We start from the raw sequence: 24,171 nt of genomic DNA on the forward strand, positions 1-24,171 counted from the left end.
TTGCTTCGGTCAGAAACATGGGTAACAGACAGTGGCAACAAGAATTCTTACTTTTATACAAATTACTAATCTAAAAGGACCCCAAAAAAACAAAATGAAAAAAAATTTTTAAAAAAAAATTTAAAAAAAATGCACACAACTTTGAACAGATGCTGATCCAAATTGGCATATGCAGAGGAAAAAAACCAAAACCCTAAAAAAAAAACCCTAAAAAAACACCTGCAGAACAACATTGAGACCCTAACATTTATCTATCTTTCCAAGACACCTTTATATTTAAGGGAGCCTCTATAAACTGTTTTGATTTCCCTGTTTTAAGCAAGCTCTCCAAACCCACCATCTTTTAACAGTAACAGATTTCAAATGCTCCTTATTCAATGCATTCTCTGATCCTGTCTCAGCATAAGAGCTCAACGTTATTTCTCCCCACTACTCAAGCTACAAAGGGTGACTTTGATTATGGTTCCAAAGACAAGTTACCTATGTTAAAAAGGACACAGGATTGGCATGTTTCTAATGGTCTATGAGGACTAGAGGAATTCTCAGAATATGTACAATTTTAATAGCTATATATTTTTTTAAATTATCTCAACTCATTTGTACATGTATTATAAAAATTAGAGATTTCCCAATCATAAATATAGGAGGGGAAAAATTTGGGTTTTATAATTAAAGATGAACACTGACAATTTTACCCTACTTTCAATCTGAACTAAAGGAACACTCAAAATAGAATCCACAGTGACTGCATAGGTATTGATGGATATTTAACATCAAGGTAACTCTTGAAAGTAAAGGCATCAACATGTTCCAGTCTTGTTCACAGTAAGGGTTTTTTTCTCTTTAATAAGTCTGCTGTTCCATCAAGTTACATGAGCAGTTAATGCCAGCAGAAAAGACATACACATTATAAAAGTTGTAAACTATGCAAGTTCACACATCCCAATAAAACTGAGTTATATACAAAAGAAAAATCTTATTATTTAAGTTTTTATCTGCAACCATTTGCTAGAAAACTTCTACAGTGAGGACCTAATCAAAACTTTGTGTCTTCAGCAGCATAAGGAACATGTTACTCCCACCTCTCTAAAACTCAGGCAATGTATTAAGGAGATTTTCCCAACACTGCCTTGGTGTTGCATCATTTTAATAAACTTAAGATGGGCAACAATAATCTATTCGTGTTTTCCATCTTTCCCATTACTTCTCTCTCACAGCCCACGTCCTACTGCTACTCTGAAAATCATTCTCCTTGTCTCATTCTGGTCAAAATACATTATTTGCTTTCAGAATTGCACCTCCAGCTTCTGAGCAGACTACAATTCCTTCCAATTGCTTTTTTCTACACCAAGATCAGCCTCATTTGTTTATCTGTATATATCTTTTTTCTACCATGTGCACCCATGTGTATCTTCTGTCAGCCATGCAAGTTCTGAGCTTTACAGCTTACACTGCATCTGGTAGAAGTTACTGCAGTTAATTCCTGTCTCAACTTCTTATTGCAATGAAAGTTGTTCATAATTTTCATCCCTATGTGGCCACAGAGAAGCCACAGCACAAGTTCCCCCATCAAACTCAATGAGGGAGAAAATAGATTGGTGAGGGGAGTGACCAGTAAAAGGAATTATGTACTAATTTCTCTAGAATTACCAACTTCCTTCTCTATCTACTAGAGACAACTAACTCATTGTACAAGTTCCTTGTTGTAACAAATGCTATCCTCCACTATTTTTCTGCATCCACTCACTTTGTGAAATGTAAATGACACTGCTCAGCTGTTCAAGAGATGACTTCATCCTTCATACCATATTAGCTTCCATGACATTCCCACACAGACAGTGTACCTGCCTTGACACTAATACATGCTAATATAAGGAAAGCCATTCCTAAAAATGAGAGGAAAGCATCTAATGAGCTGCTACAAGCACATAATGACTTCCCCTCTAACTCTGAACTTCTGCTTGCCCATCCTCTTCATGCAGCCAGGTTCTGTGTGCATCCTGTAGATCTCCGCTGCAAATCAAACCAATGCAACAAGAATTGTTTTCTATCCCAAAAGTGATTACATTCCTACTTGAGCCCAGTTTTCAATTATCGTCAACTTTCTTTTAATAAATTCCAGACATTTAGATGAAACTCATGCTAACTGCACTGGCATAATGATTTTAGAGTCTACTTTTGGTACTCTAGCACCATTCAGACAAGTGGAACTGATAAAAAGTCTGGTTTTTGAATTTTATAACTCCTAAGGTGATTACAAGAGGAGAGAGTAAGTCTGTATTAATGTAATTCACATTAAAAACACAAACATTAGCATTGCTGCCTCATGACAACAAAACTCATAATGAAACACATAAGAAATTGCTTTTTGGGAGGAGGAGGGTTGGACTAAAGGTTTTTTTAAATAAAGAGTGTTCTTGATCCAATGCAGTGCCTACATTTATGCTGTATTTCTCCTTAAGGTTTTCAGTAAGATAATTCCAGCCAAAATACAAAGTACAAGACTTTTGAGTTGTATATACTGAAATACATCACATGAAATGATAATGACAAGCACACTACACTGTGATTTTTCCCCAGTTGCTCTAGCACTTCACCTGCTGATCTTTTTTGCTTAGCTTCCCATAGCTACACATTAATCACTTGTTTTAAGTTTATATTCAGTGTCATGAAAAGAAGCCAGCAAAACTGATCTGAAGCCTTATGTTCCAAATTTTAGCCATGGCTTAAGCCTGTAATAAGATTATAATGGCAACTACATATACAAAAAGCAACTATGCTCAGTTGTAGTCTTTATTCCACAATTTATTTGTTCATTTACTATTTTAATATATAGCAAACACCAAAGAGCTTAATGCTTTATACCTGGCCTAGACTTACTAAGCATACTGCAATAAATAATCCTCTCCAGATCTTCATGTGCCACTATGAACTGTTCTTCCCATTCCTGCATACAATTTGTTCCATTCATTAACTGGGACACATCTTTGCTCCAGCCTGACAATTCACCTATATACTGATGACGATCACTAAAATCATTGGCTACCAGTTTCCACAGAAAACAGGCAATTTTTTTCTCAGTGGTTAATGTTCAGAAACATTCCTTGGCAATTTATTCCTACTTCTTCATTACCCTTGTTGCTATGTTTGTCTTACTACCCAACTAGAAGCTTCCTCATTCCAATTGTTTTGTATTATATCTAATGCATATGGAAAAACTATGTAAGTCAAATTGTTTCTACAGTAAGAAAGAAGTTAGGTGATCTGCCTCCCCTAATAACCAGAGAGAAATAAGCACTCAAAACAGTTCCTCTATCTCCCTCCAACATTTAAAATCTTAATGAAGTGACTTCCCCTCAGCTTCTCTTGCATGACTAAGGGAAACCTGCATAACATTTCTGATGTAGGCATACAGAAGTCAGGTTTCCAAAAGTAACGCAGAGGAATCCTCCATAGGAAATTCAGCCATGCTTACCCCTCCTCAGGAAGCATACACCAGGAGGCTGTGCTCACCCTGAGCTTGTGCTACAACTCTGCCTTCCAACTTGGGCCCAACTGAAACCCCCAAAGTACGTATCCCCCAGCTTGTATGCAGTTTATGGACTGTTTGAGGCACCTAACAATTTGAAAACAATATGAACATTAATTTGCAAAACTTTGGTATGGTTATTTTCTGTTTAAATATAGTGTCTAGGACAACATTTACATTTCCCTGTAAAACAAGATTTTATTGCTGTGAGTTGTATAGAGTGCTTAAACAGGCCAGATGTTCAAAAAGAACTGTATGAGAATTTAAGATTCAGTTGTACTACTGAACACTTTTCTCCATTTTTTCCTCCTTATTAACCCATCTTTGAAGTTCAAATTCATTTTTCTGTGTTGTAAGGACAATCCAAAACTCCCCTACATGGTTTCAAAGAATCCAGACAAGCACCACAATTCCTCTTGGGGCCCACAGGAAAAAAAGTTGGGTCTAAAGCATTCCTTAAATATAAAGGAAAACCATATAAACCTTTTGTCAATGTCCAAAAGAACCTTCTTCAGATTAAGTACCAGGATGAGTTTATCATAAGTCAAAAGACTTCCACTAAAGGCAGATTAAGCATGAAAACCAAACCCTTTGGTCATGGCAGTTACTTGCTCTATCACAATTACAGCTGTGTTCAAAATGGAAAGAAACAGCTCAGAAATTCCTCCCTTTTTTGTGCATACAAAAAAATACTGAAAAACTCACCTACTAATAACTTCCTCTTGCATTCTGAAAACTTTCTACTATCCTGCATAAGGCAGAGATGACTTAAAAATACATAATAAAAAACACATGAAGTGGTCTGATAGCAATTTTTTTTCCATTTTGCATTCATAGCAAAATTAATATATTCATATATATATACACATATATATTCATTTCCCTCAAAATGAGAAGCTGATAGACATCAGCCCTGATCATTAGACAGATCACCAACACAATCACAGACTTCAAGAGCAACACCAATTTCTTGAAACACAATTTTCCCATTAGAAATAAAACAGGCTGTTTTCCAAATTTTTTCACCAAGTTTCTGCACCAAGCAAAAAAACTCCACCTCTACATGCAAAAGACTTCTCTTCTTTAGTGTGTATTGTCTCATTCTTTTAAGTCTGCTAAACAGAACAACACTCCATAGCTTAGATGGGAAACAGGCCTGTAACTGGCATGCACCAGACTCCTAGAACAACCAAAACTCCTCAACAAACAAGAAACAGATCTGGCCACTAGATGGCCTCGAGACAGCAATTTTATGCAACGTGGGCAGCTACCACTAGATGGTGGCTACATATCACTAAGTGATTACAATATGCAGGTAAGCTCAGTAAAAAGTTTATTTTACTACACTTCACTTGAATAAAATGAAATTAAAGAATGCTAACTTACTCTTAAAACAAAGCTATCTGTTCCCACTTCCATCCCCAAGATCTTCCAACGCTGTACTCGACAGTCAGGGGGAGGAGGTGGGAGAGCACAATTGGAACAAGCCTTTCGTTCCCTCTCCTTTCATAGAGAACAGTTCCTGATACAGTTCTCCTACATTTTAACTATTTGAGGGAATTTATTTGAGGCTTTCTGTGATCTGCCACCTCTACTTGTAGCATTTAAAGTTATCCCACCCTGGAAAAAAACCCAAAGATAACCTTACTGTAAATTTCATTTTAATTACAGCTCTCTTAAATCTACACACATTAGCTTTCTGGAGACTTTAATCTCCTTATTGGACAAACATGAATACACGACCCACTATATACAACATACCCTCATCATGTTAAGCTCTTTTTTCATTTAATTATCCAATTTCCTAAGAAAAACTACTAAAAACTAACATTATAAGTCTATTACTATCTAGGACTGTTTTTGTGAACTCCTCATACTCTGAGCACAAACAGCAAGTAAAGTTTATCAATTTCCCCATGTAACCAGTATCCATAATAACCAACACATCCCAATTAAACACACACTTGCATAAATACCTTACAATGTGTAAGCACTCATTTTATGCATTTCCTTCATAGGCAAGCAAAGTTTGCAATAAAATAGTCTCAGAACAATCAAGAAAAATTATGATCTACGGAGTATTTTTGTCCAATGTGGAAGAGTACTGCTCTGTGCAGTCAGACTCCACTAAATACATATTTGAAGAGAAAGTTGCCAGTTTATCCAAGTAAACACTTGCATTCTTGAAGGTGGACACAAGGTTCTGGAAACACAATTTTGGACAACTGTGACTTAAAGGACTGACATATTAAAGCCAACAATCCCCTTGACCTCCAGGTGCCGTGCCAATGAAGGCCTGAATCAGAATTTAAAAGCAAGAACAAGTTCACACAATAAAGGACCTAAATCGCTTAAACACAAAAAGTTACAGCACATAGAAAAGGGAGAGGAAAAAAAAGGGAAAAAGAAAAATGAAATCACACTTCCCTTTGCCCCCAAGAATATACTCTTTCCATGCTCCCACACAGAAAGAAGTCACACTACAAAACTCACTACCCTGTGTCTTTATAGATTTGCTATGTGAGGCAGACACATATTTTTACCCCAAGATGCAAACACCACATTGTCCCAGTACATCACACACCAACGTGAAAAAAACCTTCTGTGAAAGCATGGTAATCTGCATCTGTAACAGTTAAAGAGATTGCAAAAAAGATTACAGAAGAAAGAACTAGTATGAAACCTAGGTTGAAAGACATAATGGACATTTCAGTGGAAAATCAATCAGCTTTAATCCTGATGAATTCTCAGCAGAACAGGTATATATCCCCAATACCAAGCTTCCATCCAGGGTGCCAAACACGTTTATTTCAGAAAGGGAAAAAATCCTCAAAAATTAGAAAGAAATAAGTAATTGGTAAAACTAACACAGCTTTCTTGTAGAAACAGCTTCTAGTTGCTAAATCTAACTTTGCTTAATGCAGTACACAAGTTACAAGACGTGCACAGTGTGCACACAGGGTACATGATGAAGAGCTACAGGAGGGCTTGCAATCAGAGGTTACCTGAAGACAACACATTTTTATATGACAGTGGTTAGTTCAACCTGAAAATGAGTATGGTTGGATTTGTTCCAAAAATCCATCCATGGCTGTTTAATTCACTATGCTAACATTAGCAACTTTTACACAGCACACCTCTCTCAATTTTTTTCTAGTAAAAAATCAATTGCCAGATTACTGTGACCTGGCCTTTAATTCAAGCTGGTGGTCCAACTAGAAGATGATAGAATTTCCAGTGCTAGACCTTCAAGCATTTACTATGACTTTGCTTTATCCCCTTATCTGTGACAGATGCCACAAAAAAAAAAGGCAGGATATTTGCTGTATCTGGAACAGGAAGTGTTTATATCTGTGCACAGTCAGAAAAATCTGTTCATTACAGTACATTAATGCAATTTATCACAGCTCTCTTTTATAGTCCATAGAAAGAAGGTACAATTAATATATACCTCAGTAGGTCTGGGATACAAGATAACTTACTGAAAAATGCCAACATGAAGATGCCATCATTGCCAACTCTAAGCTGATCTGCATCACTGAAATCATCCCGTGGTGGATACTCTTCTTCCTGGATTTACAGGTTAGTGATAATTTAGTGAAAAGTTTAGAATAACTACCTATAGGATAAAGTATTAATCATGTTTCTACAGCTAGAAGAAAATTAACATTTCCGTAACATGTCCACATAAAGGAAGTTTTAAAAAAATAATTTATAACTATAAAACAAGTCTTATTTGTTGCTTATATTGACAGAGCCCAAATTTTCTGTAAAAGTTTCTGTAGAAGATATGTACATACTGTCTATTCATCTTAAATGAAGCTAGAATTATTTCAGATTAGTACTTCAACAATCAAAACCAACATAATTTTTTTTTTTTACTGTAACTATCTTGACATGTAGCCAAACTACTAAATATATTTTTTTGAAAAGTCATCACACAGTATGGTCTATAGTTTTCCTGCTGGAAAGGTCTTCTAATAATTCCCTAAATATAAAATAGGTGATAGAATAAGGTTAGTGTCTTAAAATCAAATGTTGATGCAACAGCATTGCACTAACAAATTTTATAACCCACAGCAAAACATAAGCAAGGCAAATAACACCTCCAGGGTCACTAGAGGGCGCGAGGACATTAAAAGTGTCTAAAAGGCTTCTAAACTCAAAAAGCACAGTACTTGAAGTCAAACAAAGCAAACAAATGTCAGTCAAAACGATCCAAAGACTTCTCCCATTGTGTCAAAATGCTGGACCTTAAAATACTGAAAGGGAGAGTTGCTTTGTTTCTCAGCACTCGATTTTCAACAGAACTTGGCAGATATTATATATGCAGTTCTATGCACAGGTGAAACATTGCTTCAGCTGTAGCCTGGCAAACACAAAAGTTTTCACAATGACAGCACTTCCTAAAGAGCCTAATGAAAACTAAGACCAATTAAACACCATTTTTATTCTTAAATGAGTAACATCAAAACAATGCAGGATAACACAAGTTAAATAATGCTGTCAGCAGCAGCAGTAATATGGTCTAAACAGAAGCACATGTAACGTTCTTTTCCTAATTTTTGCTCCTATTAACATAATATATTGGAACTGATATAAGAAATTACCTATAAAAACAAATGAAATCAAGAGAGATCAATTCAATTGAAATTTACTTGGCTGTTTCACCCACAAGCACTTACTACAGAAATAAAGTTTATGACTGAAAGGGCATTAAACAAGCACAGTGGTCTAAAGCTCGGTCACATGCTCCCCTTTGTCAACAGAGCAAAATAATTTACCAAGGTATGGCAATTAGGTTAAAAATGTGCTCGAATGACTGCTGCACCAACTCAGAGCGGACAGCATCACCCTGAGTAACATGGCTGTGAAATTCCAGCTGTGCTCTGTATTTCAGATTAATTAACCAAGACACTGTATCAGATAACTTACTTTAAAAACACTGCTATTCACAGACAATTCCAAGGAAAGCACAAAAAGCCAGTTGAACAACAATCTTAAGGGGCTATAATTCAACTCCACATAATTTCATGTGTCTCTAAATGGTTATCTTAAATGACTAAGAAAGCATTAATTTATTTAGCTCAACTTTGCTGCAGCTACAAGACTGATTGAGAGGAAGGGAATGGGAGGGAAGGAAGGGCTGAAAAGGCATTTAAAAAAGAGCTGCATTTGAATGCATTTATCTCTGAAATGCATGCCACAAAAGTTCCTTTTTCAAGTCAGGACAAAAAAAAAAAGTACTTTCGATTTTAATTTCGCAAGGTCTACAAAACCCCATACATAACAATTTTGGGCTTTTTTTAAACTGTCTGCTAACTACTGTACTTAATACTGGTATTTCCTAAACAATTAGTGAATTATGCTCCATGAAAAAGTTGCCTCAGAAAAAAGAAAATTTTGCTCAATGACAGTAACAAGTTTAGCAGAGGCTTCTCTGAAGCTTACACATGTGAGAAGCACAGGTCAGTAAGTACAGCTCAGGAACATGAGAGCAGATGTTTGCAAAAAGCACTGTTGTATTGAGTGTGAACAAGTAGTAATTTATCACACTCCACAGAAAAGAAGGGGAAACTGAGTTCTCTTTACTGTCTGTAAAAACTGGCATACAAAAATTATGAGAGTGTTTAAGAAATTAAATACTTAGAATACTAAGAAATTACACCAGCCTATATCTACATCATTTAGGATTATGAGGTTTTATGAGCAGTCCTGCAGACAGAAAACCCTAATTGACCACTCCTCAAGTCCCACTAATACTGGCTGTCTTTCAGTGCTCTCATTTGATCTGGTTGGTGTCAATTGCCCTAGTCTTCCTTCAAAATAAAATTGTTTGCCACTATGTACTGAGGAGTGAAAATGGGCAATGAAGAACAACTGTCCTCTACGCTGATGCTTAAACATATTTTCATCAAATACTTCTGTTAGTGACACTTATGAATGAGATATATATTTTATTTATATTTTTCTTTTTAATGAGAAGTATGTAACACAACACACACAAATCTGTTAAGATATTTAACACTGTTTCAGTATCTCATTGATTTCTGACCAATTTAGACAAGGAAGATGGACAGCATTTCTTGCTTTCTAAATAAGCTGACATCTGTAGGAACAGAAAATTTATTGCTCCTATGACCAGAGAAACATCTAAACAGCGAATTATATTATCAACATAAATGGCATGTCACAGAGTAATTTCTCTAAGCAAAAGAAGATCAGTGGTACACAGCATCTATTGAAGTTGAATCTATTAACTCCCCGTAAACTACAGTGCTCTCTGTAGTATTCCGCAAGAGGAGGATTGTTTTTTCTCCGTAATGTTTTTTAGCTTTTTTCAAACTGAAATCTAGCATGGCATACAACCACCTTTAATCAAGTAAAGAACCACTAAACTGATATAACTCTTCCCAATGCAGTGTTTACAGAGAAAAACTTCAGAGGAAAGGGTTAAATTACTTAATAAACCCCATAAATTATACCTTCAGTATACAAACCAATATGGAGAAATTAATAGTGGGGGGGAAAAGGCACAATTAACCCCAGAAGCATTTGTTTGCCAGCAGGAAAATTCATAGCAAAGTCTAAACTAGAGAGAACTATACCATACCTCTGGACGACTGAGGAATATTTCATCAAACAGACTCCTAGATTCCCTAAACTGGGCGTGCTAAGCATGTAAAAACAGAAAAACATAAGACAAATGCAACTGAAAAGCATTAAGTAAAAGCCATTCATTGCAACATACAAACAAGTCATTAAACTGTTAGCAGTATTTTTGTCCATTTTAATTGACCTTCCAAAACTGACCTTGAGAATTGGAAAGAAAAAGCCAGGATAACTAATGCTATCACTACTGATGACACAGGGCTAGTAGAATTTCTTCGTTGAAATGAGACATCTGGGAGCATTTGAAAGGCATGCATGTTTATACACATCTATTCCTATAAGACAAGCTACACAAAGAATTATAAAATTACTGAAAGTTTCAGTAAATATTAAGTTTAGATTGTTCATTTTATCTGTTAATACAGGGCCTATGATGAAGTATTTAATATGATCACATTAAGGATCCTTTTTTTTTTTTTTTAAGTGCCCTACATGATTTGGGGGGAAAAAAATATGAAAGCTGCTTATTAAGTGTCCTGCCCTTTCACGTCATTTTCCTCTCTTTTGCTTAATGAATAGATTTGTAACCTTCACTGCACACTTTGGAGAATACCATGAAAATTATCAGCTTCACACATCACTCAAAGTAACATTTAACTTCTTCCAACTGTTCACATTATTGCAGTAGAGGCAATATATCCTCAGTTTACAAGGAAGAGACCAGAAGCACAGAACACAGCAGAGTTCACATTTGTAAGAGCACTAATTTCATTAAGGCTGAAAATAAAAACTGAAAAATCTACATGTTACATCATTTGTCTATGTTTTGCAAAGTGTGTAACATGCAGGTCAGGTAATGTCTGCAGCTGTCACTTGTGAAAGTGAGAAAACAAACTTTGCACTACTGTTACATAATTAAGTTACTTATCTGTTCTTCCATGGGTATTCAGAGCTAAAGCCTTCCCCCAAAGATGGGAAACCACCACTGAAACTGTAACAAGACTCTTCTTTCTTATTCCAACCATCTGCCACATTAAGACAGTTTTATTACACAGTCTTAGTCTATCTCAGTGTAAGTCCAGAGGTAATAAATAAGGTAGAGATTTTGTGGCAGCATCACATGGTAAGATAATTAAAATGGCAGTAATTAAAACTGCACTGGCACATTATTTTAATATCATCTACAAAACTGAAACTCGGCTTCAGCATTTCTTACTTTTTCCCCAAATCCCAACTTTGCAACCTTAATGCTGTTCCTCTAATACAGCTTGTGTGTGTGCATGCATTTGCTTAAAAAAAAAAAGAAAAAAAACCACAGAAGCAAACTGAGCAGAATTACTGCCAAACTTGAGCTCTTCGGCAGTCAGCAAGAATGTGACTTTCAGATACACTGTGCAGACTTCTGATACTAACTTAGTACTGCCATAAGTCTAGAACCTTTTAGTCAATCTCTGCATTGGGGGAATGATAGTATGTTCCTACTGATTTTTCGTAAGTAAGTGAAATTCTTGTGGTGTCAGCATGTAGTTCTTGAATGTCAAGTTCTCTGGTATGTTCTAGCAAAGCAGAATGTGAAAAAGTTTATTTTTCACTTCATCACTGTATCCAGCTCTCTTGCCTCTTAACTCCAGATTCCTTTTCCCTCCCTGCTCTTCTTTTCTCACACGCCAGCTTGAGCTCCTTTCCCAGTACTACATTTTGTCCCCACTTGGGTTCCTTTCTCCACCAATTCCAGTTTATCCTTTTCCCTTCTGTTTATCATTTAAGTCTTTCTACTCTGTCCATACCATTGCTCTCCATTCATCCTTGCCTTTTCTTGTTCTGACTTACACCCATCCTCTCTGATCTCTGCCAGAGCCAGTTACCTGCTTGCTCAGTCAAAACCAGACTTCCCACAACATGTAAGGTTCAGAAGCTCAGCCGCTGTCCTTCCCTCCACCCATCACTGAAGACAGCTGAATCTAGTGGCTTTCCCCTTCCAACTGAAGGCTAAGAATAATAAAACAGCTTCAGGGCACACCAGAAATTGCTATTTCTTAGGTTCAATGATTTCACCGAAAGCAGTGAAGAGCAGCCATAAGGTGTATCTACTCTTAGTTCTGTAATTCTGCTCTGATACAGAACATTTGAGAATGTTCTCTGGGAACAGCACATCTTACATCCCATCCCCTTCAGAGCTACAAGCAGCCTAAACATTTTCATGGAAGACCATTTCCATGCATTTACAAAATTTGAAGCTATATGTATCAACTGAGGAAACTAATTTTTCAAAAATCTGTGGTTTGACCAAAACCGGGCAGACTGTTTGAGGAAGGGCAAAAGAAGTTTCTGTCACAGTGACCTGAACTTGTAAGAAGGAGTAAATAAAAGCTTAAAATGACAAGACAAAAAATACTTGTTGTTTAGGTTTGGGGTTTTGTTTGTTTGTTTTGCTAGGTTTATTCTTGCAATTGGCTGAACCCCAGACTGAGTTGTCAAGGGAGATTGCTTGTATGTCTGAAGTTTGCACTTCATAGGGTTCTAGATGTAAGAACAAGAATCTTGCAAGAGCTGCACATCCTGCCTTCAGCGTCACAGATACTCTAAAAGTTAGGGTTTGGGTTGTTAATGCTCCAAGTTTGTAATTTCAGAATAAGGGTTTCATTCAGACCAGTATTTCAGCAAAAGTTTTACTTATGTGACAAGCAGTAAGGACAGACTACAGAGAATCCATGCTCCTGTTAGAGTAGATAAAATATTACAATGGAGATATCCCCTCACTGCTAAAATTTGGCCATTCAAAAACCATGGTTTCCTCCTAAATTCAGCAAAACAGATTTGTGTGACACTGTCACTGGTGATGTTACACAAATCCACTTTAAGTTTAGCTGTGCATACCTTAAAGTGAGTGTTGTGCACTGTGAGCACTGTGCAGCAGTCCAAGAAGGACCTCCCTCCTGCGGGGTGAGTAAAGGGTTTTTTTCCAGCCACAAGCACACTGCAGCCAGTAAGGTTTTAAATGTATATCAAATGTAATCACATTTGGTCTCAAGGAGGAGATTTTTAGTGAAAGAACTGGAAGCCTTTTTTGGGAATAGTATATTATGGTCAATACTACCAAGCAGAACTCCCACATTCCAAAACTTGAGAGAAAATAACAAACTTGCTTACAAAACTAACATTTATCACTAACTGCAGACATTAATCTTCTGTTTTGAAGACTGTATTCTTCTTAAGGTTAATTCTTACAAAACTAGAAACATTGAATATATGCCTATTTACTGTTTACCACAACTTGTGTAGGGGCTTTTTTGTTTTAAGTACTTGGAACATTTCTTTGAACATCAGTGTTTAAGTTTCCATAGATCAAACAACAGGAACCTTTCCTTTTAAAAACTATCTACATGATTTGGGGTCATGACACTTCCAGACTGTTGGAATTCTCCCTTTCTCTCTAAAGGTCTATGGTAATTCTTTTGTTTCTACCATCCAAAACAGTAAACAACAGCAATAACTCTACAAACATGAGTAGGGAATACCTAATTAAAAGTCAACAAAATACTAGATAAACTATTAAAACAGGGCAACATTCGGCTTTTAAAGCTGTTTAGACAGCTATGTCTCTCCAAAGACTAAATATGATGTGCTTCTCATAGTATTTTACAACTAACTTACACTATCTTTATAAGCCTAAACATCCAAAATACTTATATTATCCACCCACCATTATTACAGTAATGGGTCATAATATGGGCCCAATTGTTATAAATAATTAGCCTAACACATTCCACAAAACTGAAATACAGCAGAACTGTATCACTTACTCGCTGGGCAACTTCAGCTGCAGCAGCTGCCATGGCTGCAGCTTTGGCCTTCTCTGCTTCATCGTACGTAGGAAGAGAGGTAGCTACACTGTATGGAGGTGGTACAGGATAAAACTCATTGTGTGTGTCTGTTCAAAATAAAAAAGTTATTTATTTTCAAACCAGAAAGATGTCAAGAATATTAACTTCCACATGCACATAATTATCTACCTTTAAAGTATATTTTTTTACAGAGACTGAAACTGAAGATATTTGCATTTTAAAGTTTGTAAAAATATTTTTAAAAGAAAAACTTTTAACAGCTTGATGGTGCCTGTCCATGGGCAGCGTGGACAATCCCCTGTCCTTGTGCCTGGTGGGGATACCCCTATCTCCGAGTGAATATCCCCTACGGGGAAGAGACCTAGCCTGTGTGACACCTGGGACGTGTGGGCAAAGACATTAAAAGATGCACCAGAGGAGCCCCAGGAATTGGATCTGCTGGGGTCCTCCGAAGCTCCCTATTGCATCCATTTCTTTTATAAGGGAATTGGAAAACAGAATGTGACAAATCCTGTACAAAAGGCTTATAACTCAGAAGAGTGGTGCAATCATACCACTAAAACATTTTCAGCATCCACCAATAAACCCAAGGTGCTCCAATGGGGCTTGTTCTTAATTTGTGGAGATAGGGCATGGGCAGGGCTTCCATCCCACCTTCAAGGAGGACTGTGCATGCTTGGCCAGCTTTCCCTACTAGCTCCAAACAAAACTCAAATTCTTAATTGGTGACATCAAAGTGAATTGGGCCTCCAAAAGAGAGACCTAAGACAATTAGATCCAAACTGCAATGATGCAACTGAGGACTGGTCCAGGGTAAAGAAAGTGGCAGTCACCCTTTTTCTGCCATGGGTGGCCACTGCGAAAGCATTAGAGGAGATTTCCCACCTGGAATGCTGGTTAGGCAAGCAGGCCAACCTGACATCCAATGCATTAAGTCAGCTCCTTGAAGACAAAGAGACCACCAGGCACACGACCCTCCAAAATCAGGCCACAATCGATTCTTTGCTACTGGCCCATGGACGTGGCTGCAAAGATTTTGAAGGGCTTTGCTGCTTCAACCTGTCATCGCATAGTAAGGGCATCCATGCGACAACTCAAGAAATGCAGGACCATATTAAAACACTGCAGGTGGAAAAGGAACCAGAGTGGTTCGAAGAGCTCTTTGGACCTTGGGGGCTGAAAGGGTGGCTGAATTCTTTGCTCTGACTTGCTCTGTGGGTTCTTTTGATAATTTTTATTTTTGTATGTTTGTTTGGTTGCTTCAAGAGGCTACTTTACAAATAATTGGAATAGGCCCTGTCTTTAAATAAAGAAGGGGGAGATGTTGCAGTGTGTGAGACCGCACTGGTCAGGACCAGTGGACCAGTTGGCCCAGGAACAAAACAGGTCTGCTGGTGGGACAGCCCCTAAGTCCTGAACCGCCCCCAAGGTTGTGGTGAGCACAAGGAGCTTTCCCACAATGCATTGTTTCATTGTGTTGATATATGCTGTTTCTGGATTCTGGATTGGCCCCTTGGCCCCCACCCCTTTATACCTTGTTTGGCCCCCATCTAGAAAGTTCCTCTCTCCTGGTTCTCCCATTGGTTTCTGTTCTCCTGCCCACCCCTCCTACTTTCCCCCTGGTTGTTGTACCTTTGTTCCACCATCACTCTGCCTTCTGGCCCTCAAACCATCGGTTCTGATGTTTCCCCACCCCCGCCAGCCCCATATATAAACCTGCACCCTCATCCTCCATTTTGTCTTTTGCTCCTGGACCCTCCCCATGTGGAATAAACCCTCGTTGCTGGAACCCCATACAAAAGACCCTTCTCGCCTCTTTTCCACTGATCGCCGCCTTTGGACGTGTGACTGAGTGGTTGTACCACCTAGGGGGTGTGTGCCTGTGCCTCCATTTGGCCTCAGCGCCAAAGCAGCTCCCTCTATCTGGGGATGCTTTTGGGAAGGTCGCGGCACTTCAGCACCTCTGCATGCTGCAGCGGCTACCCAAGGCAGAAACCTTAACACAGATGCTGGCAAGGAGTCAACAAACTTATGAACAAAAAAAATCATATTTGTTTAGTTATATCCCTAGTCATTCCAACCAAATGCTTTTTATCCAATCATACAAAAGACATACACACAAAAATATTAAAAAAAAAAAAAGCTTTTAAATATCATTATCAATCTGTTACTTCAGTCTGGTAACAGCCATGCTGCATTCTTATTAGTGTGGCCTGGTTGCCAACTCCAGGTGTTCTCTGAAAATCAGTTTTTCCAAGATTTCAATCTCAACACATTCTTTTAAAAATATTCCTTCCACCAAAATGGAGCACAGACTTCATTCTTCTGTGTTGTAACAGTAAAACATCACTATATAGAATATATTTATTAACAGCATTTAATTAAAAGTACTTAAAATATGCCTTGAGCTTCCTCCTACAGCAAGCAGTAGTTCATTACAAGGCTGCTTACATGGTAAAGATTTGTCAGCACAGATCACATGGTCAACAGATTTGTCAGCACACCAACACAAGTATGTTATATATAGGGATAATTCCACACAGCTATGTATTATACTTGCAAACACTGTCTCGAAGAACAGGGAGAGGAAACTGTTCTTTTAACCAACATTAAAAAAATTAGGTTGGTAGTTACTCCTAAAGTATTTATTTGGCACATGGGAGACCGAAATCCATGCAACTTTACTTAAACAGGAACTTCGATGTTGCCTGCTGTTAAGTCTCCCGTATCCGCAAGAAAAGTCACAATCTCCTAAGAAAGGGAGCACTGAATAAATGGATAAGAGACCCATTACTCATTTTTCATGAGAAGTTTTATCAAGAGCCTTTAAAGTAGAATTAACCTTTCCATGGCAGTATTGTCACCAAACCATGTCACACACTAAAGAAGTCTGAGGGGGTTTTTATAAAGAGGCAATGAAAATTGCTAATGAGGTCTAATAATGGAGCACTACTCAAAGATGTAGATTAAATGTGGAAATGAACTACAAGCAGACTTAAATAAAACCTATTAAACTAATTAATGACTATCCATTTAGTCTAGCAATTTGGAACAATCAGCGTAATTTACAAGCGTGCTTCTTCTGAACAAACCAAAGGGCTGCACATCAAAGGACAGCTTTTTACTGCAATTGTGTGCATGGAAAAAAAAAAATACACGGCAGCAGCAGACCACTTTGAACCAAGGGCTGATTCATACACACTCGTCCCTGACAACCTGCTGTGCAAGAAAAATACCTGAGGTTGCAGCTGCTTCCACAGCTATGCTACAGTAAGGTGGAGGGGAAGTATCTGCCTCAGGTAAGGCTGCTGTCTGCGGAGGCTGCGGAGTCTCTGCAGACGTCGAAGGCTGCTCAGCTGCTGAAGGCTCTGGGGAGTCATCCTCATTGTGAAGCTTAGGAGAGAAACACACACATTTCAGAGGCATTCAGGGAATACTTCCCATGACAACCTAATACTTGCAGAGACATGCTCAAAGAGAGACAAGATTACTGCCATCAACAAAAGAAATTATTTACAAAACAGCACGTGACCACTTCAAGTAGTCCAGCTAAATTCTTTTAAGTAATCAGCTAAAGATTAACTTAACTGCCTTGCCTTTTTTTTTTCCCTGGGAATGGTTTTCTTCTCAGTGATGTTCAGGGAGTCTTCCATGTTTACGGAAATCTGGAGTTTTCCATGTCTACTATATGGCAAAATACTACTATATTCATATTTTAATACCATTATATTTTTGTTCTTATATACAGTCATAAAATGTATTAATCTATTTTAAAACCCATCAGGTGAGAAATATTATTGTTTATTGTATTTATCTAGAAGAGAAAGAATTAACACACATTTCTACTTCTGTAACTGGGACTTTCATTCTCCTGCATCTTGTCAAAGAGCTTCTCCATGCAAATTCTAAGACTTCTCAAAATATTCTGCTTTTCTTTACACTCTGGAAACAAACCTTTCCCAACAAAACTTCATGTTGCTGGTTGTTTGGCTTTTTTTCTTCATTAAGATATAGTTTTGAAAAAGACATGTCCAGTAAAGCATATACAGAAATAAGAATTTAGATAAGAAAGAATGTTGATTAAAACTGTCAGATCCAGCAGCTAATATCTTTTCTTAGAGAAGATATTTTTGACTCTTTTAGCTAACTTGATAGTGCTAGAATGTATAAAGCTTTTAAAAAGAAAGAGTACTGGAATTTAAAAATGCTAGTTCCAGTAGTGTGAACTACAAGATTATATGCTTAGAAGGCAACAACTGAAGCACCACATGCAAAACCCAGACCAAAAAATAAGATTAAGTTACATATCTAAAAGAAGAATTCTATAATTTCAAATTGGTACTTGTTACAAACACCCTACAGAAAAAATATTACTTCAGTAAGAAATATTAAGAATAGAACTACAATTATTTCCTATTAGGCAAAGTACAATCAGGTTACTGGAAAAAGTACATTCTGAGAAGAAAGAATGCTAAACTTCTTATTAAGCAGTGTAACACTCAAAATTGTTTTCATATGCAGATTATATCAAAGTTCACAGAACGGTTGAGGTTGAAAGGGACCTCTGAGCCCATCTAGTTCAACCTCTCTGCTCAAGGAGAGACACCTACAGCTGGATGTATGAGACCACATCCAAATGCCTTTTGAATACCTTCAAGGATAGAGACTACATAGGCTGTGCAGAAAGGCTGTTTCAGTGCTCAGTCACCTTCACATTACTAAAAATAAGGGGGGAAAAAAAAAAAAAAAGAAAAAAATGTTTGCTGACGCTCAGAGGTCACCTTCTACAGAAATGATAGGCGCTTTTGAGGGTTTCTGGGTCCTGAGCAATCAGGTCATTTAATGCCTAATCAGTAATCCAGAAGTAGCAGTAATATGAGAAGTATTTTTATCCATTTAGAGTAGTTAAAGCCAAAGAAAACAAAAACACTTCAAAATAACCTAATATATGCTGGGATACAGAAAGCAAGTGAGAATACAAACCACTCAACTCTAAAAAGGTTGAACAGACCAGAAAAGCAAGCTGAGAGCTACAAATGTTATGGTTCTAAATTAAGTACAATCATTCACAAGAAAAATCAAATATTGCAATGGACATAGCCAAAATAAGCCCATTTTTCAATAAAACTGTCATTTGATTAGCTAAGATACAAAAAATACACTACTGGCATAGTTCTTACACTAATAGCTCTTACACTGACCCTCATTTTGGATGTGTATGTAGTTCTGACTGCCCCACCACAACAACCTGGTCTTTGGGTAGGGGAAAAATTAAATCCAACTTAAATGGATCTTTGTTACTTTCATTATTCCTCTCCTGTCCTCCTCCTCTTCAATCACTGCAACTTTTTTTCCCTACCATGCCACAGTAAGTGCTATCACTATTCTGAAGATACAGAGATTACTCCTAAAAGAAACCAAACAAAAAACTTTGCCATTCCCCAGAAATTTAATTTTACATCTCCTACATGCTTTCTTGAAAGCTGTTTTACTGCAAATTATCTGCAATATACTAATTGTGGAGTAATTAGTAGATGATGGAGTTAACATGAAAATCAGACAGGAGCATGTACATGAGACTTCTTGCCTTCAAAGACAAAGCTAACAGGTCATTCAATGGTTAAAGCAACTGCAATTAAGAAATGGGAAAATTCCATCCGAAGGGCTCCATACAATAGAGAGACCTGTTATACCCTTTAGTTCACTCAAAGTGTCTTTATTTTGTAAGACTTATACTCAGGAACCAAATATTTCTGTTTATCCTCACTTCTATTATAAAGGCCTCTCAGAAATTCTGAAAAGCACCAAGGTTATCCCAATGCTGCAGCAACTTAAAGAAAAATCCTGAACCCTTTAATTAAAAAAAAAAAAAAGAAAGAAAAAAAATCACAAGAATTGGATTAAGTAGCTTGAGTGTTTACAGCTAGAATAATAAACACAAGTTGTTCCACAAACACAAACCAGCTTTTGTTAGTTCTTGTTCAAGTGTCCTGTATTCTACTCTCTCCTCAAGGCAGTAACTTCAGCTCCTTCCAGAGGACAACTTTGCTGGGTTAAAAAACACAAAACAAAACCCCACAGCTGCAGCAGAACTTGCCCCAGTAAAGTGGAAATTTTGCCCACACCAGCAGGGTAGACAGCACTAGTTATATCATTTTTGTCTTGTAGCAACTCTGTCTTGTCTTCACAGAGCACTCTCCTCTCTGGAATCACCAGCCTCCCTGAAACCAGGAGGAATCTGACTACCTCTGAGCCTCCCCCTTCACGTTTAATTTTGGCTTCTACTGGCAGTAAATTTAGAAGTTATTTTTGGAGACAGGGGAAGAAGAGGCCTGACACTCTGCATAGACTTCATTGCCATAGAAACCAAGCTAAAAACACCCAGAAAGGAACAGAAAATGTCTGCTTCAAGGCATTACTTATGCTATGTACTTGAATGTCACCTGAAGCAGCATTTAACATTGAAAGTATATAAACAGTATAGAAGATTTTGTTTTTCTAATACAGAAGAATATTTTGCCTACTTTTTAATTAAAGGACTAAGGAAAACTCACAGTTCATCATCTCAGCCCCTCCCAAGCCCTCAATGAACCATTATTTATTTGGTAGTAAGCAATATAGCTGCTTTTGCCAAGATCATGGTCAAAACAATTATCAAGACCTATTAAACCACAGACAACTGTAAATTGGTACCTTCCCCTATTCCCTCCCTCACATTTTAAAAGCTGGTGACACTGAAATCTTTTCCTTCATGTTTTAGTCTGTACTTGGGGTATCTGACTGACTGTATGGAGCTTTACTGAAAAAAAGAAATGAGTACTTTGCTATTAGACACATTGCTCTTAAATTGTCAATGCCAGTATTTCAATCCCTGCTTTTGCAACCCTCAAACTACAGTACATTGCATGCTTGTATTCTCAAAATGTATCTGTGTTAGAACATGTAAAATTCAAAGTTCAATTGAGGAGCAATGGCTGTTCTACTGACAACAACTCAATCTCGTGGTAACAACTAAAGGGTGAACAGCACAGGAAAACATAATTGTTTCCTTCATATGATTTTTGCCCAACACTATCTTCAGTTTCTTTCCCAGAAAAGATCTACAGAACAGTGATTCACTATTTCATTTCCGAAGAAGTTAAAATCAATGCCAGACCTTTCAGCACCAAAATATTGTATAAAATACAGCTACCTTTATTTTCTACTTTTACATTAATTATTTCTTTAAAAAAAGAAATTATTCTTTCAAAATGTACACAATTATTCCTTCTACAATTGATTTCCTTAAGTCTGTTATTTTGTGTAATTATTTCCAAAGTAATCAGATGCAACATATGAAATCAGCTGACAGCTTACAAAGAAACATGACCCATGAGAAAGTTCTTAGAACAGAAGCTTTTACTGAGGGAACTGATGCAGATACTTTAAATGTTTAGGCTTATCAAAATAAAAACTAAAAGATCTCATTCTCTACAGAACACTTTTCATCTATCTGCAGGTAGTAACTATCTGACCTACAGATGTTTGCTTTCCTGGCTAAACAGTTTGCTTCATTTCTGATGAACTGACTGGTTGTACAAGAGTGGCAAAACAGGCAAGTTATTCAATTATGCCACTTAAAAAAAAATCAGGAGAAAAGGATATAATAACATGTCTTATATCACCTGTACCACACGTACACAAGATTAGAATGATGCTCTCTGATAAAGTGCACTGAAGTAGAACATGCTAATTCTAGTCAGTGTAAAAACACCACTCATTTTCTGTTACCTGATTTTACATTTCAAAAGCTGCTCTTTACTCCTTTCACAAAATATGATTTATTGAAACCAGTACATTATAAAATTACTACAACACAACTTCAATAGCATATTGCAGATATTTTAAAAATCCTTTTTTTATAAACATATGCTTTTTTCGCTCTGCGTACATAATTTCTTTAGTGTAGCACAAAATTATGCAGGGGATACTGCCACATAAGTTAAAAACAAAACCCCAAACAACTAGCCAGCTTTCTTTTCCTGTTTCTTCTAATACCTTTATTACAAGCTCATCTTGTCAAAATGTGACTTTTAGGTAAATTTTGGTAGTGATGGTTCTGTCTGGGGCACCACAGAGCTACACAAAATTCTCATTAGCAATCATAAATTACAAAGCACTTTTAACATATCCTTCTTTCTACCTTTCAAATGAAATTATGTTTTTGAAGAAGCTTTGACTCCTCCAGTTTTGACCTCATAATGACAGGTCATGGGTATGTGAACCCTCATGGGTTCTTCCAAACTGTATTAAAACTAATAACATTACAATACACAGAAATTCCACAATGCTGGACCTAATACTTTGTTTTAAGTAAAACTGTAGAGGCAATCAAGTAGATCATCCAAGTTCAACCTCTGTATGCAAAACAGTCCATTGATACACTTCCTTCACAAAAAGCAACTCTTGGCATCTGAGATTTATCTTCTTCATTTGGTAGAAGTTACTTTGGCTTTCTATTATCAATTTTTCAGATTATGACAAGAGGTCAACAAAAAATATCCGTTTATTGTAGCTTCTAGCATTGAAGGGAAAGGCATGACAGACTCAAGATTGCCAGTGCAGTGCATAAAAAGAACTCTGACAATTCTGCATTAGATTCATGACATCTTCCATACTGGTACACACGTATTTATTCCACAGAATATTCCACAGAAATCATAACATTGTAAATATGATAGGTGGGTAAATACAGTAAATATAACAATGGTTTAGGAAAAAAGCTATCATCTTCATTAAGGTTACAGGGAGCTTCTCACATCTGTGTTTCACCTGATGCTCTCATTTTGCTGAAAAATTCAGATCCCTTTACACTTGCCTACTGGTAGTGATTTGTAAGTCTGCACTAAACTGCTCACCACAAATGAGGCATGAAAGCAGACATCTCTTGCTACATAAAAATAACTTCACTTGAACAAATAGAGGCTGCAAATTTAATGCTTGTTTTGTAACCACATACTGCATTTTTCAGCTTTGCTAGTCTAAAAATAAGATTTATTTATCTGTTAATGGCAAAATCTTAATCTTGGGATTTTCAAGAAAAAAAAATCTTGAAAGAAAATTTGATTCTGAATTGGTTAGAAAAATACTTCATGTTGTTTCTTGTTTCTGAATGCCACCTAATAGTATCAACAGCTCATATTATCATTTTTTTATTTTTAGAAAAACACATAAAACATATATCGTTAAACCATAATCACCACTCATAGAATCACAGACTGGTCTGGGTTGGAAGGGAGCTTAAAGATAACGGAATTGCAACCCCCTTGCCATGGACAGGGACACCTTCCAATAGACCAGACTCCTCAGAGCTCCATCCAGCCTGGCCTTGAACACTTCCATGGATGGGGTGCCCACAGCTTTGCTGGCCAACCTCTTCCAGCGTCTCTCCACCCTCACAGTAAACAATTTCTTCCAAACACCTAACATAAACCTTCCCTCCCCTCCAGTCTGAAGCCATTCTCCCTTGTCCTGTCACTGCATGCACTTGTAAGAAGACTCTCTCTGGCCTTCTTTTAGCCCCCTTTAGGCACTGGAAATCTGCCATAAGGTACCCCCAGAGCCTTCTCTTCTCCAGGCTGAACAACCCAAACTCTCCCAGCCTTTCCTCATAGGAGAGGTGCTCCATCTCTCTAAACATCTTGGTGGCCTCCTCTGGACTCGCTCCAACAGCTCCCTGTCCTTCCTGTGCTGGGACCCCAGAGCTGGATGCAGCACTGCAGGTGGGGTCTCACCAGAGCAGAGGGACAGAATCCCCTCCCTGGCCCTGCTGCCCACACTGCTTTGGATGCAGCCCAGGACATGTTTGGCTCTCTGGGCTGCAAGTGCCCATGGCTGGGTCATGTCCAGCCTCTCATCCACCAGCACCCCCAAGTCCTTCTCAGCAGGGCTGCTCTCCATCTGTTCACCCCCAGTCTGTGTTTGTGCTTGGGATTACCCCAGCCCAGGCACAGGACCTTATACACTTGGCCTTGTTGAAATTCATGATGTTTGCACACCCACCCATCTCTCAAGCTTGTCAAGGTCCTTCTGGATGGCATTCCTTCCCTCTAGCACGTCAACCACACCACACAGCTTGGTGTCATCAGCAAACTTGCTGCAGGCAAGTGCTAAGATCAATTGGCTCTGATTTAGGTCACTGGTAGC

General features: G+C 37.6%; 1 protein-coding gene across 2 annotated transcripts in view; it reads right to left on the minus strand.

Annotated features, from left to right (window-relative positions):
• Positions 1-24,171, minus strand: part of NDFIP2 (Nedd4 family interacting protein 2) — a 47,154-nt gene that overhangs the window by 11,160 nt on the left and 11,823 nt on the right. Inside the window, exons 2-5 of one of the 2 annotated variants that reach the window (XM_069008514.1) lie at positions 17,223-17,379; positions 13,945-14,072; positions 10,143-10,202; positions 7,012-7,099 (exon numbers count right to left, since the gene is read on the minus strand). In XM_069008514.1, the coding sequence (XP_068864615.1) occupies positions 7,012-7,099; positions 10,143-10,202; positions 13,945-14,072; positions 17,223-17,379 (433 nt within the window). The remainder of the gene's footprint in view (positions 1-7,011; positions 7,100-10,142; positions 10,203-13,944; positions 14,073-17,222; positions 17,380-24,171) is intronic. The other variant, XM_069008519.1, reaches the window with a different exon arrangement.

This window comes from Aphelocoma coerulescens, chromosome 1, assembly GCF_041296385.1.
Source record: "Aphelocoma coerulescens isolate FSJ_1873_10779 chromosome 1, UR_Acoe_1.0, whole genome shotgun sequence".
NCBI classification, from domain to species: domain Eukaryota; kingdom Metazoa; phylum Chordata; class Aves; order Passeriformes; family Corvidae; genus Aphelocoma; species Aphelocoma coerulescens.